Genomic DNA, 16,218 nt, shown 5'->3' on the forward strand with positions numbered 1-16,218 from the left:
CCAGGAGCCTCTTTTGGGTCTTCTACACAGGTGCAGGGTACCAAGTCTTTGGGCTGTCCTCGACTGCCTTACCAGGCTACAAACAAGGAGCTGGGTGGGAAGTGGAACACCCAGGACACGAACTGGTGACCATATGGGATCCCTGTGCATGCAAGGCATGGACTTTGGTCACTAGGCTAAAGTGCTGGGCCCGCTACTGTCCTTTTTAAAAAATCAATATTGTAGAGCATATTCCTGCTTACGAAAAATTACATCGAACAGTAAGCTGTATTACACTGGCAGGAACTTCATCTACATTACTTTCTTACAAGGCTTCACTTACCAACAGGCAAGACTGAGTATTCACCTTGGTATTTACAAGTACATAATGATGTTCACACAATGACAAAATCACCTAATAATGTATCTTTTTTAAAAAGATTTGTATATTTTTATTGGAAAGGCAAATAGATGTACAGAAAAAGGAGATACAGAGAGATCTTCCATCTGCTGGTTCATTCCCTAGTGGCCGCAAAGGCTGCAGCTAAGATGATCCAAAGGCAGGAGTCAAGAGCTTCTTTTGGGTCTCCCAGGCGGTGCAGGGTCCCAAGACTTTAGACCATCCTCTACTGTTTTTCCAAGCCACCAGCAGAGAGCTGGAAGGGAAGTGGAGCAGCTGGGATGCAAACTGGTGTCCATATGGGATCCTGGTGGTTACAAGCAAGGATTTAGCCACCAGGCTACTGCACTGGACACATAACGTATCTTTTTTAAAAGATTTATTTAGGGACTGGCACAGTGGCACAATAAGCTAATCCACTGCCTGGTGGCACTGACATCCCGTATGGGCCCTGGTTTGTGTCCCGGCTACTGTACTTGTGATCCAGCTCTTTGCTTGTGCGCTCGGGAACAGGAGGACAGCCTAAGTCCTTCGGACCTTGCATCCCTGTGGGAAACCTGGAAAGAGGCTCCTGGCTCCGATCTTCAAACAGGTAGGCAATGACCTTTGTGACCATTTGGAGAGGAAGGCAGTGAATGGAAGGTAGATCTTTTTAAGGATTCATTCATTTTACTTGAAAGGCAGAGTTACAGAGATAGAAGGAAATGCAGAGAGAGGGACAGAGAGGAGAGAGATCTTTGATCTGCTGGCTCACTCTCCTCTAAAATTTTAATTAAGTCCTTGGAGATACTTAAAAACATTTTTATATCTATTTAAAAATTTCTCCTTTGTGGCCTGATTTATGTTTATTACAAAAAGCTTTCCAAGTTGAGGTAACTTGATCAAGTCTTGCTTTGAAACTTATCAGCAATGCAGAACTAGAGAACTTTAGAATGATGACATTTGGCCTGTTTTTGACTCTTGTAGCTTTAGTTCTTTCTCCCCTTTACCTGACACTGATTTCCTGAAGGCATTTTCCGGGAATAGATTTTCTGTTTCTAGAGGTCTGTTAAATTACAGAAAGTCATAATGATACATACTTTTATTTTTTTTTGTGGGAGCACTTTATCAGTAAGAGATTACAGATCTGTGGGGTTTTACGTATATTTAAATAAATTAATAAACAGAGCACCCCAAAATGTAGCACCTCAGTACCAGAGCAAACCCCGAGAGCAGGCCCAGAAACTCTGAAGTCCCTCTCCCTTCTGCCCTGGGGTGGACCCCAAAACCTGGCACATCTTCCCCCAAGGCAGGTCCTAAGACTTCCAGAGGAGTTTAGGGTGTCCTTCCCATTTTCAGAGGGAAGAAACAGCCTCATCTGTGCAGACACAGGCCTGGGAGAAAATCTGAACCACAGGCCTTGCCAAGCCCTGCCCACTCCCACAACACCAATGTTTGCCTTCGCACACACACACAACCATTCATAAGCAGTTCTCCAGTTTCTTTGCCTCTTCATATCTAAAGACTCTGTGTCATATAAAATTAACATTAAATAAATTTGTAGAGTTTTTTTCACTAATCTTAATCTTTTATGGTATGGGTCTCAGCCATGAATGAACTTAAGGATGAAAGAGAAATTTGCTTTTCTGCCCAAAGTGGGAAGATTAGGGGTGCTATTAATTCTGTGTTGCAGAAATCATGATTCACTTATTTTTTCATCTGTTCACTCAATAAATGATTTTCCACTGATGACCTACACTGCATGCTATGGCCAAGAGTACCAATAAAGTTCATCACATATCTTCCTAGAACTAGGAAGAACCTTCAGATCTGAAAATTACATACTTTCAAAGATTCATTTTATTTTTATCGGAAAGCATGATATACAGAGAGGAGGAGAGGCAGAGTGAAAGATCTTCTGTCCCTTGACTCACTCCCCAAGTAGCCTCGACCTGAAGCCAGGAGCCCGGAACCTCTTCTGGGTCTCCCATGCAGGTGCAGGATCCCAAGGCTTTGGGCTATCCTTGACTGTTTTCCCAGGCCACAAGCAGGGAGCTGGATGGGAAGCAGGGCCTCTGTGATTAAACTGGTGCCCATATGGGATCCTGACATATGCAATGCGAGGACTTTAGCTGCTAGGCTACCGAGCCGGGCCCTACATACTTTTTTTTTATTATTTCAATCAATCTCTCTCACATGTACATACACAGATACAGATATAAAGGGTGGCGTTCTTCTGTTCGAAGTCCTAGTGTTATGGCCCCTCAGCATCTCTGTTCCCTTAGAAACACTTGCTGGGTCTCTGACCTGAGGAGCAGCCTGTGCCCGAGAACTGGCGACAGTGTACATTTCCTGTTTTGGCTGTCCACCCAGAGTCATGCCAGGACCTGTAGCGCCTGTGATCCTGGCTAGGCTGCTGCGGAGACAAGGTTGCCTGGAGCCAGGAACTGTGTATGGCTCAGTAGTTTTAAAAGCTCTGCTGCTAAATTCCTTTTGTTTCACAGGCACAATCCTCTGGGGGATTAAAACAAAAAGAAGGCCATGGAAAATGACAGAGTAGTTCAAGCACTGTTGAAAATCCAGAGAACAAGAGTGGCATTGAGCCTGACAAGCCGGCAAGTGACTGGTGACCACAGGATGAGGGACTGACATTGGCCCACTGTAATAAGTCTACCCTTACTCTGATTCGGGGAATGGTGAGAAGTTTTGGATGGTAAGACAATGTGTTTAAACTCAAGCCATTTAATGTGAGGTATGAAAATAGCACTCTTATGTACTGTAACACTGTATTCCTTCAAAATTCGTAGGTTGAAATCATAATCCTTAATGTGACAGTGTTAGGAAATAGGAAAGATTAAGAGTTAGATGAGCTATGTGTGGGGGAGTCACATGGCTTCAAAATACGAGTTTTAGGGAAAACTACACACTCATTAGCATTTTGCCTCAACTCCCCAAATTAGTTTTTTTTATCACATGCAAAATTATATTCACCCCAAGTTCAAAAGCTTTAACTCACTCTAGCATTACTTAAAATCTAAAGTCACACTTAAATGTAGCCTAACATGGACACGGGTGAGACCTAAGGTATGATTTTTCCTGAAGCAAAATTCCTCTCCAGCTATGAACTTATGAAAGCAGACACACTATACATTGGCAAAGGATGGAATGAAAAGAAACAGCCACTTCCAATTTGAAAGGAAAAAACAGAAAATAACGTCGCTATGGTGGGTGCTAAGCAAATCTGTAACTTAGCAAAGCAAGCTTCTTTAGATCTTAAGACTCAAGAATAAGCCTTTCCTGGTTCAAGTGGAAGAAGACAGGGCTGGAAACAGAACTGACCCAGCAATTGCAACGACCAGTATGTGCATAAGCTGATTGGGGCGACGGACTATGCCAGACCCTGTACTGGCAAACACACACAGGAATCAGGTTTGGGATCATCTCAGATGAAGTTTCCTTGGAGATCCCTCCAACTGAACTGCTGATCTCAGAACCCCAACCATGAAGAGACTATGTTAGCCAGTGGATTTTGAAAAAGTTTCATCGCGTTTGGAACGGCGAGACTGGCAGCAATTCAGACCTGTTGAACTATCAAAACTGCTTGAGCAAGACCCTTGGAGCGTGTCTCACATCAGGGACCAGGGATGGGTGGGAGGCTGGGTGGGGCTTTTCCCTTTGTTTCTCCCCTGACCCCAGATACAGGGAAAAAAATGTAATTAGTGTGGAAACAATGGTCTTATACACTTTCCTGTAGCCCTTGACCCTTTGTACCCTAATCAACTAAGTAAGATTATTTAAAAATAAATGAATTTAAAAAAAAAGAATAAGCCTTTCCTATTTCTTTCCTCTGCCTCTTGAACCCCTGGAGTACCAGTCTCTCTCTCCTAGGTGTGGGTAGAGCCATACAACTCCAGGTGGCTATTCTCCGAGGTTCTACCTGAAGATGTGGGGGGGGGACCCTAATGGCCTTGATGACCGGAGTTGCTTTGGGGATATTTCTTTCCTTTTCTTTTTAAAAAAAGATTTATTTTATTTTTATTGGAAAGGATGATATACAGAGAGGAGGAGCATCCAGCCCTAACAACAAGAGAATCCAGAACTCCATCAGTGGCACATCAATTGCCATTTTGTACAGTGTGGCAAAGGCTGTGAGACTGGAGGGACAACAGTGAGCTATACATGTGCTGAGCTGGGAGAGAACTCATTTCCAGCTCAGTGCATTGTACTGGTCTCACAGGGAAAATAATACTGACTTTGGCGTCCTACAGGTCAAAATAGGTCTGAATGGCCTATTTTTATGAATGGCCTAAATATGTTCAGAACTAATGGCCAGTAGATTCCAGCAAGTTCAGCACCACCAACAACCTAGTTATTTACGACATGTGTTGTCTCCCCAATTCTATGAATTGCTCATACTGGAAGTGGGAGAAAGGTTGTATAGGCAATGGTGCAGCCTCAGCATGAGCTCGCGGGTAGTGGAGAATGATGAACCGGGAGTTGGGGCTTCGGAGACCATGGTGAAAGCCTAACACAAAAACTCACTGGAGGGAGTGGTGCAAGAACGAGGCACCAAACACAATCAGTAAAATCAAACTGTAGACTTGTGAGTGACACAGCTTAGAAACCTGCCCTGAGAAGAATCTGTTAACCAGATGTACAATGATGAAAAGCAATAGAAGAGACAGAGGCACAATGAATATTACTCAAGACTCCCTTACAAAGCAGCAGAAGCCTTTGGCAGCCTAGAGTTAACTGAGGAATACAACGAGGATATGGTGGATAAAGAACTTAAAAAAAAAAACTTGTTATAAAGCTTCTTATCAACAATGAGAAGTACATACAGGAATTTAAAGAATATGTTACACAGGAAATAGCAACACTGAAACAAAATCAAGCAGAATTATTGGAAATGAAGGATACAATGGGGCAAATTAAAAATTCAATGGAAACTCAATAATAGAGTGAATGGGGCAGAAGAAAGAAACTCAGAATTGGAAGATATTTCTTGCTACAACGGTGAAACAATCAAAAAGCTGGAAAAGGAAATGAATCAAACTAAGAAAAGTATTTAAGAATTAAGAGACACTATTAAAAAGCCAAGCATAAGAGTTCTGCGAGTTCCAGAAGGTACAATAAAATAAACTGGGCTTAAAAATGTATTTAATGAAATAACAAAGGAAAATTTCCCTAATCTGAACAAAGAACTGGGAAACAGAATACAGGATGAGAACAGGACTCCCAACAGGGTTGACCACAAGCGATCTTCACCACAACACATGATCATCAAGCTCTCTTCAATTAAACATAAGGAAAGGATCCTTAAATGTGCATGTGAAGAATATCAATTGACTATATAAAGGAATGGAAATTAAATCACAGGTGAACTCTCATGGGAATGGAGTGAAATATTCCAGATCCTAAAAAGAAAAAATTGTCACCCCAGAATAACATAACCAGCAACTCTTTCGTCTTTGAAAATGAAATAAAATTCTTCCACAGTAAAGAAAAGCTCAAAGAATATGCCTCTTCCAGACCTGCCCTACAAATGATACTTAAAGATGTTCTCTTGACGGAGAAAAGGAATAGCACCCAACAAAACCAAAGGCGAATGTGGAGAACATCCCAGGAAAATGACAACAGAAGACTAAATCAAACAATGAACAACGCATTGCTAAAATGACAGGACCGGGCCTGGCACGGTAGCCTAGTGGCTGAAGTCCTTGAACGCACTGGGATCCCATATGGGTGTCAGTTCTAATCCTGGCAACCTTGCTTCCCATCCATCTCCCTGCCTGTGACCTGCGAAAGCAGTTGAGGATGGCCCAAAGCCTTGGGACCCTGCACCCACGTGGGAGACTTGGAGGAGCTCCTGGCTGCTGGCTTCAGATTGGCTCAGCTCTGGCCATTGAGGCCGCTTGGGGAGTGAACCAGCAGATGAAAGATCTTTCTCTATGTCTCTCCTTCTCTCTCTGTATATCTGACTTTGCAATAAATACAAATTTTTAAAAAAAGAACACTTTAAAAAAATAACAGGACCAAATTACCTCCCATTCATATTAATCCTGAATATAAATGACTTAAACTCATCAAACAAACATCATAAATTAGCAGACTGGGTCAAAAAAACAAAACCCATCTATTTGTTGCCACAGTAAACACATCTCACCAACAAAGATCGGCAGAAATTATAGCTCATGGATTTTGATGTTTCTGTTGTTATTTTCATTTCATTTTTTTTTTAAGATTTATTCATTTTATTACAGCCAGATATACACAGAGGAGGAGAGACAGAGAGGAAGATCTTCCGTCTGATGATTCACTCCCCAAGTGAGCCGCAACGGGTCGATGCGCGCCGATCCGAAGCCGGAACCAGGAAACTCTTCCGGGTCTCCCACGCGGGTGCAGTGTCCCAATGTATTGGGCCGTCCTCGACTGCTTTCCCAGGCCACAAGCAGGGAGCTGGATGGGAAGTGGAGCTGCCGGGATTAGAACCGGCGCCCATATAGGATCCCGGGGCCTCCAAGGCGAGGACTTTAGCAGCTAGGCCACGCTGCTGGGCCCTATTTTCATTTCTTCAAAATAGTTTTTTTTCTCATACTAAATTCTTCACTGATTCATAGATCATACAGTAACATCATTTTCTTCAAGAAGGTTCTTGATTTTCTTTTTCATTTTTTCAGTGACACATTAGTCATTCAGTAGCATGTTATTTTACTTCACGGTGTTGTAAATTTCTACTTTTGATTATTGACTGAGCCATACAACTCCAGGTGTCCATTCTCTGAGGTTCTACCTGAAAATGGGGGGCATCATGATGGCCTTGATGACCTGAGTTGATTTTATATTGTGGCTTTTCATTTAAGGGGATGTATAGCAACTGTGTAATGGAAACTATCATATCCAGATGTGAGAATACAATGCAGTATACATCTCTACTTCCAGACAAAGATGGACTCCAAATGAAACTGTTTACTGTATCTTGACAATAGGATGCTCGACTTTGCCACTGTGCATGCCCATAGTGATGAAATTATGACTGCTTATGAAGAACTAAACTATTGTAATAATGTAAGAGAACTCAGTGTGGGGCGGGCATTTGGAGAGGGGGCACGGGAAATCCCAGAGCGTATGGAACTGTATCATAAAATAGTAATAATAAAGGGAAAAAAATAAAGAAAAAACATGATTGTTATAAAACATTTTAAATTCATTTTTCTTCTTAATGCTAGTATTATAATACACTGAATGCTTTTTCTTTTAATTTGATGTTAGTGATTTTTTTTTTGGGGGGGGGGAATGCATCAACAAGGAAATGGCAGAAGTAGCACACACTGGTGGTCAAGTTGTTAAATTTTGTGGCCTGGATTTCAATTTCAGCTCCACTCAGAAACCTGTGAAAAACTAAAAATTACTTAACTTATGCTTCTGACTCATCACTGACTACACACACACACACACACGTTATATCTCCATACAGAGAGAGATGAATCTATAAATGATACCTCTTACAACGTTGTTCTGACAATTAGAGGAGGCAGCATGTAGGAATGTTTGGGTGAGTACATGGGAAGCAGCCATTGCACATGATCCAAGAGAGACAAAGTGTGTCTAAAACAAGGCAGCGGCTTGCTGAGAGAGGAAAGTGGAACTCACAGCTGGCAGACAAGGCAGTGCAATCAGCAGTGATGCAGGTTACCTCAGCACTTTTCTCTTTTTTTTTTTTTTAAAGATTTATGTTTATTCCAAAGGCAGATGTGCAGAAAGGAGGACAGACAGAGAGGAAGATCTTCCATCTGCTGGTTCACTCCCCAAGTAGTCACAATGGCCGGAACTGAGATGATCCGAAGCCAGGTGCCTCTTCCAGGTCTCCCACGTGGGTGCAGGGTCCCAAGGCTTTGGGCCGTCCTCAACCGCTTTCCCAGGCCACAAGCTGGAAGGGAAATGGGGCTGCCGGGTTTAGAACCGGTGCCCATATGAGATCTCAGCACGTGTAAGGCAAGGATTTTAGCCGCTAGGCTACTGCACTGGGCCCTCTTCAGCACTTTTCTTCAGAAGCGATTCATTTTTCCTGAAAAAAAGTCTTTTCTCTTATTTTTAAAAAAAAAAAAAAAGGTTGCCTTTGTTTATAGATGTTCCCAAAAGAAAACTGGAACAAATAGTGTTGAGGTACCAGAAAAGGGAGCAAAGAAAAAGGAGATAAAACAATCTCAAGAAAGAGTACTACTGTCCATTGAGAGCTTATGCTTTTGAAATAAAGGGATAGTCTTCCGCTGCTTTTCAGACACTTCTGCTTTCTCAAGTGCATGTGGAATTCCAGAAGCTCTCCATTTGCAATGCCTTCTTCCAAAATGAAAAAATACGCCAGTGCTACTTTGTGAAGTAGGTACCAATATGGGCGGAAGCTGAACACTTGTTTTTGGTGAACCTTATTTTTTCAAGTGGATTGACTAAAGTTAAGTATAAACATGCTTTAAAAGCACTGTGATCCCATGGCTCTGATCATTTCTTTTGAAAATTCTGAGTTAGGAAACATATTTTCTCAGATAATTTTGTAAGTAGTCTGAAGATCAGGATGTACCAGCTTTTTGCTCTATAAATTTTATAGTAGTCTTTAGCCAAAAGCAATAAAATCTGACCTACTAAATGTAACTTCACGAACTGTTTGTAATTTTGTTCTTATGCATAAAGAAAAATGATTTCTGTGTAAGGTTACTAGACTCCCATGGAATACAATAATTTACAAGAGCAAAACAAAATCTCTCATTTAAAGTCTACCTGCATTTGTATTACCAACCAGATTCTCCTCCGAAACAGAACGTTCGGCTTTGTTGCTTAAAACACAGTGTTGCTATCCTTGATTGTGAAGTTTTTTTTTTTAAGATTTATTTATTTTTTATTACAAAGTCAGATATACAGAGAGGAGGAGAGACAGACAGGAAGATCTTCTATCCGATGATTCACTCCCCAAGTGAGCCGCAACGGGCCGGTACGCGCCGATCCGAAGCCGGGAACCTGGAACCTCTTCCAGGTCTCCCACATGGGTGCAGGGTCCCAAAGCTTTGGGCCATCCTCAACTGCTTTCCCAGGCCACAAGCAGGGAGCTGGATGGGAAGTGGAGCTACCGGGATTAGAACCAGCGCCCATATGGGATCCCGGCACGTTCAAAGTGAGGACTTTAGCCACTAGGCCACACCGCTGGGCCTGATTGTGAAGTTTTAAAATCTGATTTATTCCTTAACCTGAGAGTTAAATAGATTTAACTGAATATCATTTAATGTTCGAATATTGGAGTGATTTTTCTCTAAGTGTATTATAAAAAAGTGATCTATACAAAGTTTTTCTTCTGAGAAATGAAGATTTAACATGCTATTATTTTAACATGTTCCACGGTGGCAGAATTCTGGCAGAAATCCATGTCCTTAGCCCAACTGAGATTCCTCTAAAAGCTTCCCCATAACAGGGGAATCTTTCTCGATCTTTTCCTTCTTGGTAAAACTGACCATGCTCCTCTGCTGGGTCTCACGTCTGCAGCAGCACGTGTGACATATTACTACACAAGCATATTTAAAAATATCAACAAGTTCCTTCCGCAAAGGTTTTCTTCTATTCCTCTTAAGCATCCCTGCATCTAGAAGAGTGCATACATGGAAGGCACACATTCCATATTGTCCAAATAAAGAAAAAGAAAAATTGCTCTTGTAAGTTAAATCGGGACAGTTGCACAGGCTCAAGGAGAGGCACGCAGGGCAAGCCTCACACACCTGGGCAAACTTAATCTGCTGTGACCAAACAGCTGAGCCATTATTCATGATTTATGTTTTAATGATGAAAACCCCTAGACAATATTTTGTTCTAAAACAGTCAAGTAAAAAGATAAAAATTAAATTTTGCTTACCTAATGTAATCCATTGTCCAGAAGAATCTGAAAGTAACTTCAGATTGGAAATAACATTTGGGTCTTTGAAAAAGGCCTAAAATGGAAATTTGAGGGGTACATGTTACATGCTTTATTATAAATAATAAAAATTAACTTCTGTAAGAGTTGTAGTAAAATGTAACTTATTTCAAAATAGAAAAAAAGGATAATTTTAAATTGGTAAAATAAGTAATACAAAAGCTTTGTTTTTTCTTTTTTTTTTTTTTAGATTTATTTATTTTTATTGGAAAGGCAGATATTCAGACAGGAGATACAGGGAAAAAGATTTTCCATCTGCTGGTTCACTCCCCAAATGGCTGCAATAGCCAGAGCTGAGCTGATCTGAAGCCAGCAGCCAGGAGCTTCCTCCAGGTCTCCCACGTCGGTGCAGGATCCCAAGGCTTTGGGCCACAAGCAGGGAGCTGGATGGGAAGTGGAGCTGCTGGGATTAGAGTCTGAGCCCATAAGTGATCCTGGCATGTGCAAGGCGAGGATTTAGTCACTGGGCTACTATGCCGGGCCCAAAACCTTTGTGTTTTCAAAAAACATTTATTTGTTTAAAATGCAAAATTATAAGGGGAGGGAGGGAGTAAGTGGAAGAGGACATAAGAGAGGGAGAAACAGAGTGAGAGAGAGAGAGAGACCACACAAATGGCTGCAATATCCAGGGCTTGGTCACTCTAATGCCTGGTACCTTATCCAGATCTCCGATGTGGAAAGCAGGGGCCCGAAACCTTGAGCCACCTTCTACTGCTTTGCCAGGCCTATCAGTGGGGAGCTGGATCGGAAGCAGAGAATCTAGTACTGGACTCCAGCTGTTGTCCCTATGGGATGCTGGCCTATACAAGTGGCTGGTTAAACAGCCATGACACAACACCAGCCTCATAAATGCTCGATAAAGAAGTGAAATTTATTACTATTCAGTAGCTTTGGAATTTCCTTCTCCAAATCAGCTCTTTGGTTCTTTACATCACTTCAATTACATTGCCTACAGTGTTAACTCGTACAAGTACCATGAATGCTCGCCAAGTAAAAACACTCTGAAGTCACTTAAGGTTATGGAACATCTTAAAATTTTGTTTTCCTTCTTCCTTGTTTCCTGAATTGACTTTTTAAAAAATCTTTTAAATTAAAAGATTTATTTATCTATTTTTATTGGGAAGGCAGATTTAGAGAGAGGAGAAACAGAGATCTTTCATCTGCTGGTTCACTGCCCAAATGGCTGCAGTGGCCAGACCTGAGCAAATCCAAAGCCAGGAGCCAGGAGCCTCTTCTAGGTCTCCCACGCGGGTGCAGGGTTTCAAAGTTTTGGGCCATCCTCGACTGCTTTTCCAGACCACAAGCTGGGTGGGAAGTGGATCAGCTGAGACACGAATCAGCACCCATGTGGGATCCCAGCACGTTCAAGGAAAGGATCCAGCAACTAGGCCATCACGCCAGGCCTCCTGAATTGTCTTAATAACTACTCACACTGTCATATACAGAAACATGATAGACCTGATTTGCTAAAAATGAAATTTCCTATGTGGCGAAAGATAACGATCAAGAGCTTCAGTTCCAAGCACCTCCAGCAGAAGACTCTGACTGAAAAGGCAGAAGAAAAATTAATTTGAAAACATCTCAGGGAGTTCACAAAATTTCTCAAAGGTAGAAAATATCACATTCAAGGTTAGACCCTCAAAGTAATCCAAAATCTTTGCCAAACTTCCCTAATGAGGAAACTGCTCCGCTTGCCGTAGCCCCATCAAGTACGGAGGATGGCCACATCATTCCTGTCGCCTAAGCACTGACCAGGCCCTACCCTGCTTAGTTTCGAAGACCAGGCAGGCTCAGGGAGCTATGGCCAAGACACCAACACTACTGTTTTCTACCAAAGATCACTGCTGTGCAAGCACTCCCTAGACTCGAAGCTAGACAGCCGCCTCCACTCCAGACAGTGAAATGGATGGTGCTAACTGCGCTGATGGGTAAGCACAGGACTCGGGCTTATGCAACCGATGAACAGGCGTTCATTCACTGTATTTTCGTGGCGGGGAGAGTGATTCACTTGTTCTTCACAGATAGAAAGGATAGAAATTACTGACAAATAAAATGGATATTCCAAAAGTTCTTAAGGAGCCAAAAACGTGTCTATAATAAGCAATCAACAAAACAGACAGGAAGCATTTGAAAAAATATCCAAACATAATTAATGTTCAACATTTACAAGAAAAATTGACAACTTGATTTTTAAAAAGAATTCATTTCCTGGAAAGGCAGCATTAGAGAGAGCCATGCAGGCTGGTAGCAGTATCGTCCATCTGCTGGCTCATCCCCCAGATGGCTGCAGAGGCCAGGCCTGTGCCCTGCTGAGGTCAGGAGCCTGAAGGTTCTGGAGTTCCCACACACGTACAGGGACCCAAGCACTTGTGCTATCTTCCGCTGCATTTCCATGCAATGGGGACTGAACCAATAGATGGGAAATCATTCTCTGCTTTCATAAATAAAAATAAGCAATTCTGTAAAGGACATAAGCAAGCACATAAAAACACAAATATTCAGGGGCTGTCACCATGGCACAGCATACCAAGCTTCTGCCAGTGTCCCACACGGGTGCTGGTTCGAGTCCCAGCAGCTCCATTTCTGATCCAGCTCTGTGCTAACAGCCTGGGAAGGAATTGCAGGTGTGGGGGAGCAGAAGTGCTTGGGTCCCTGTACCCATGTGGGAGACCTGGAAGAAGCTTGCGGCTTGTGGTTTCAGACTAGCACAGCTTTAGCCATGTAGCCATTTGGGGAGCAAAACAGTGGATGGAGGATCTCTCTTTCTCTCTCTCCACTCCCTCTGCTTATCTCTGCCTTTCAAATAAAAATTTTAAAATAATCTTTTTTTAAAAACAGATTTATTAATTTTTATTGGAAAGCCGGATATACAGAGAGGAGGAGAGACAGAGAGGAAGATCTTCCATCCGATGATTCACTCCCCAAGTGAGCCACAACGGGCCGATGCTGCACCGATCCAATGTCGGGAACCTGGAACCTCTTCCAGGTCTCCCACATGGGTGCAGGGTCCCAAAGTCTTGGGCCGTCCTCGACTGCTTTCCCAGGCCACAAGCAGGGAGCTGGATGGGAAGTGGAGCTGCCGGGATTAGAACCGGCGCCCACATGGGTTACCGGGGCGTTCAAGGCGAGGACTTTAGCCACTAGGCCACGCCGCCGGGCCCTAAAATAATCTTTAAAAAAATACAAATATTTGGGCCCAGTGCAGTAGCCTAGCCTGCCTTCAATGCGCCAGGATCCTATATGGGCACCGGTTGTAATACTGGCAGCCCCCCTTCCCATCCAGCTCCCTGCTTGTAGCCTGGGAAAGCAGTCGAGGACGGCCCAAAGCCTTGGGACCCTGTACCTGCATGGGAGACCTGAAAGAAGCTTCTGGCTCCTGGCTTTGGATTTGCTCAGGTCTGGCCGTTGTGGCCTCTTGGGGAGTGAATCAACAGATGGAAGATCTTTCTCTCTGTCTCTTCACTTCTCTGTATACCTGACTTTCTAATAAAAATAAATAACCTTTAAAAATTACAAATATTCAATAAACCCATGAAAAGATACTCCAAGAGCAATGAAAGAAATACACACAAAGCTAGAGGATACCACTTTTGTCTATTATAATGCCACATTTAGAAAGATTGGGAACTTTTGGCTAGAGTACCAGAAAACATACACCCTCACTTGCCGCTGGCAGAAATGTCGTGAATCTTTATAATCTTTCGGAAAAGTAATCCGTTCTTTTCTAGAATAATTTGAAGATGTGTATCTTATGACCAACAAACTTGGATTCTGGATTCTGACACCACCAACAGATAAGACTGAGAGGGACAAACACTGTGACACAATTAGTCATCCCCACCTACAATGCGGGCATCCTGTGCTGGAATGCTGGTTTGATACTCAGCTGTTCCACTTCTGACTCAGCTCCCTGCTATTCTGCTTGGGAAAGCAGGGGAGGACAGCCCAAGCAGATGGCCTCCTGCCACCCATAAGGAAAAACAGCTGGGGCTGTAAACTCCTGGCTTCACCCAGCGCTAGCTGCTATGTCCACTGGGGGGTGGATCAGTGCATACAAGGAAACGCTCTTGTATTTCTGACTTTTCAAATAAATACATTTTTAAAACAAATTACGTATAAAGTTTTTAAATATTATTTCTGTAGTGTTAAAGCCTGTAAACAATTTCAATGCCCTTCAATAGAATGGATAAATCAAATACAGTACATCCTCACTAAAAAAGTATGTAGCTATCTGAATCCGAATGCACTGTAAGCCCTGGAAGAGTAGGGACTCTGTTTTTCTTTCCTACTGCTACATTCCCAAGGACTTACTAGTTCTCTAGAATATAGTAGATTGCTAAGTAAAAAATACCCTACATGGGTACGTACTGACCTTGAGGGACAATGTAAATATTTTCGGTTAAAAAAGGAGAGTTCAAGAGAAATGCTCATATTATACAAAAAAAACTTCATATTTATATGAATACAAATAAAATTACGAAAGACTAAATGTACATTAGACCATTAGCCACAGAATTAGCAATTATGGGCTGGGGGAACAGGGTGAGGGAACTTGGGGGAGGACTAGACTGGGAGAAAATATGATTCTTTTTCTATAAATTGTTCTCTGTTGTCTAAGTTGTTAACAAAGCACTCCGCTTAGCAGCCTAGCAGCTAAAGTCCTTGCCTTGCATGCGCCAGGATATGGGCATTAGTTCTAATCCCGGCAGCTCCACTTCCCATCCAGCTCCCTGCTTGTGGCCTGGGAAAGCAGTCGAGGACGGCCCAAAGCTTTGGGACCCTGCACCCGTGCGGGAGACCTGGAAGAAATTCCTGGCTGCTGGCTTCAGATTGGCTCAGGTTCAGCTGTTGTGGCCACTTTGGGACTGAATCATTGGATGGAAGATCTTCCTCTCTGTCTCTCCTCCTCTCAGTATATCTGACTTAGCAATAAAAATAAATCTTTAAAAAAATAAATTGGCAACAAAACAATCCACTGTTTTTGATATTGCCTTCAAGTGACGACTTTCTTCCTAAATAACCTCTTGAAAAAGAAAGTTAAGCTGTCTCAATTATTTACCACTTATTCCTCCATATCTGGCTTCTGCTTCCATTACTTATGTAAAAGTCTCCCTGACTTCCTAATTCCATCAGACAGTGCTTGCTTTCATGGAGTTTATAACCCAAAAGGCGACACAGCAACATACTATGAGCATTACAAAGTTGTATAGGCTGCTTTCAATGTACATAGTAGGTGTGGGAAGAAAAACTAATGTAGAAAGAACAATTAGGTTCAGATCTGTGAAAGGGTAAGAATTGTGAAGGTACATATTAGTTGACAACTCTTCTGCATTCATAGCATTTGCCAATTTCCATGTTGGATTTCAAGTTGTCAAGTTTTTATGTTTAAATTTGTATGATTTCATGGGCACAATGAGATAGCGTAGCAGCTAAAATCCTCACCTTGAACGTGCCGGGATCCTATATGGGCGCTAGTTCTAATCCCAGCAGCTCCACTTCCCATCCAGCTCCCTGCTTGTGGCCTGGGAAAGCAGTTGAGGACGGCCCAAAGCTTTGCGACCCTGCACCCGTGCGTGGGAGACCTGGAAGAAGCTCCTGGCTTTGGATTGGCTCAGCTCCGGCTGTAATAAAATGAATAAATCTTTTTATTGGAAAGACAGATATACAGAGAGGAGGAAAGATAGAGAGGAGGATCTTCTGTCCGATGATTCACTCCCCAAGTGAGCCGCAACGGCCGGAGCTGAGCCAATCCAAAGCCAGGAGCTTCTTCCAGGTCTCCCACGCACGGGTGCAGGGTCGCAAAGCTTTGGGCCGTCCTCAACTGCTTTCCCAGGCCACAAGCAGGGAGCTGGATGGGAAGTGGAGCTGCCGGGATTAGAACCGGTGCCCATATGGGATCCCGGGG

At 42.8% G+C, this 16,218-nt stretch overlaps 1 protein-coding gene across 1 annotated transcript in view; it reads right to left on the reverse strand.

The window, feature by feature from the left end:
- Positions 1-16,218, reverse strand: part of CFAP300 (cilia and flagella associated protein 300) — a 36,026-nt gene that overhangs the window by 12,881 nt on the left and 6,927 nt on the right. The window contains exon 3 of the mRNA XM_058662533.1: positions 10,254-10,329. Coding sequence (XP_058518516.1) covers positions 10,254-10,329 — 76 coding nt within the window. The remainder of the gene's footprint in view (positions 1-10,253; positions 10,330-16,218) is intronic.

Source organism: Ochotona princeps, chromosome 4 (genome assembly GCF_030435755.1).
Source record: "Ochotona princeps isolate mOchPri1 chromosome 4, mOchPri1.hap1, whole genome shotgun sequence".
In the NCBI taxonomy this organism is placed as follows: Eukaryota; Metazoa; Chordata; class Mammalia; order Lagomorpha; family Ochotonidae; genus Ochotona; species Ochotona princeps.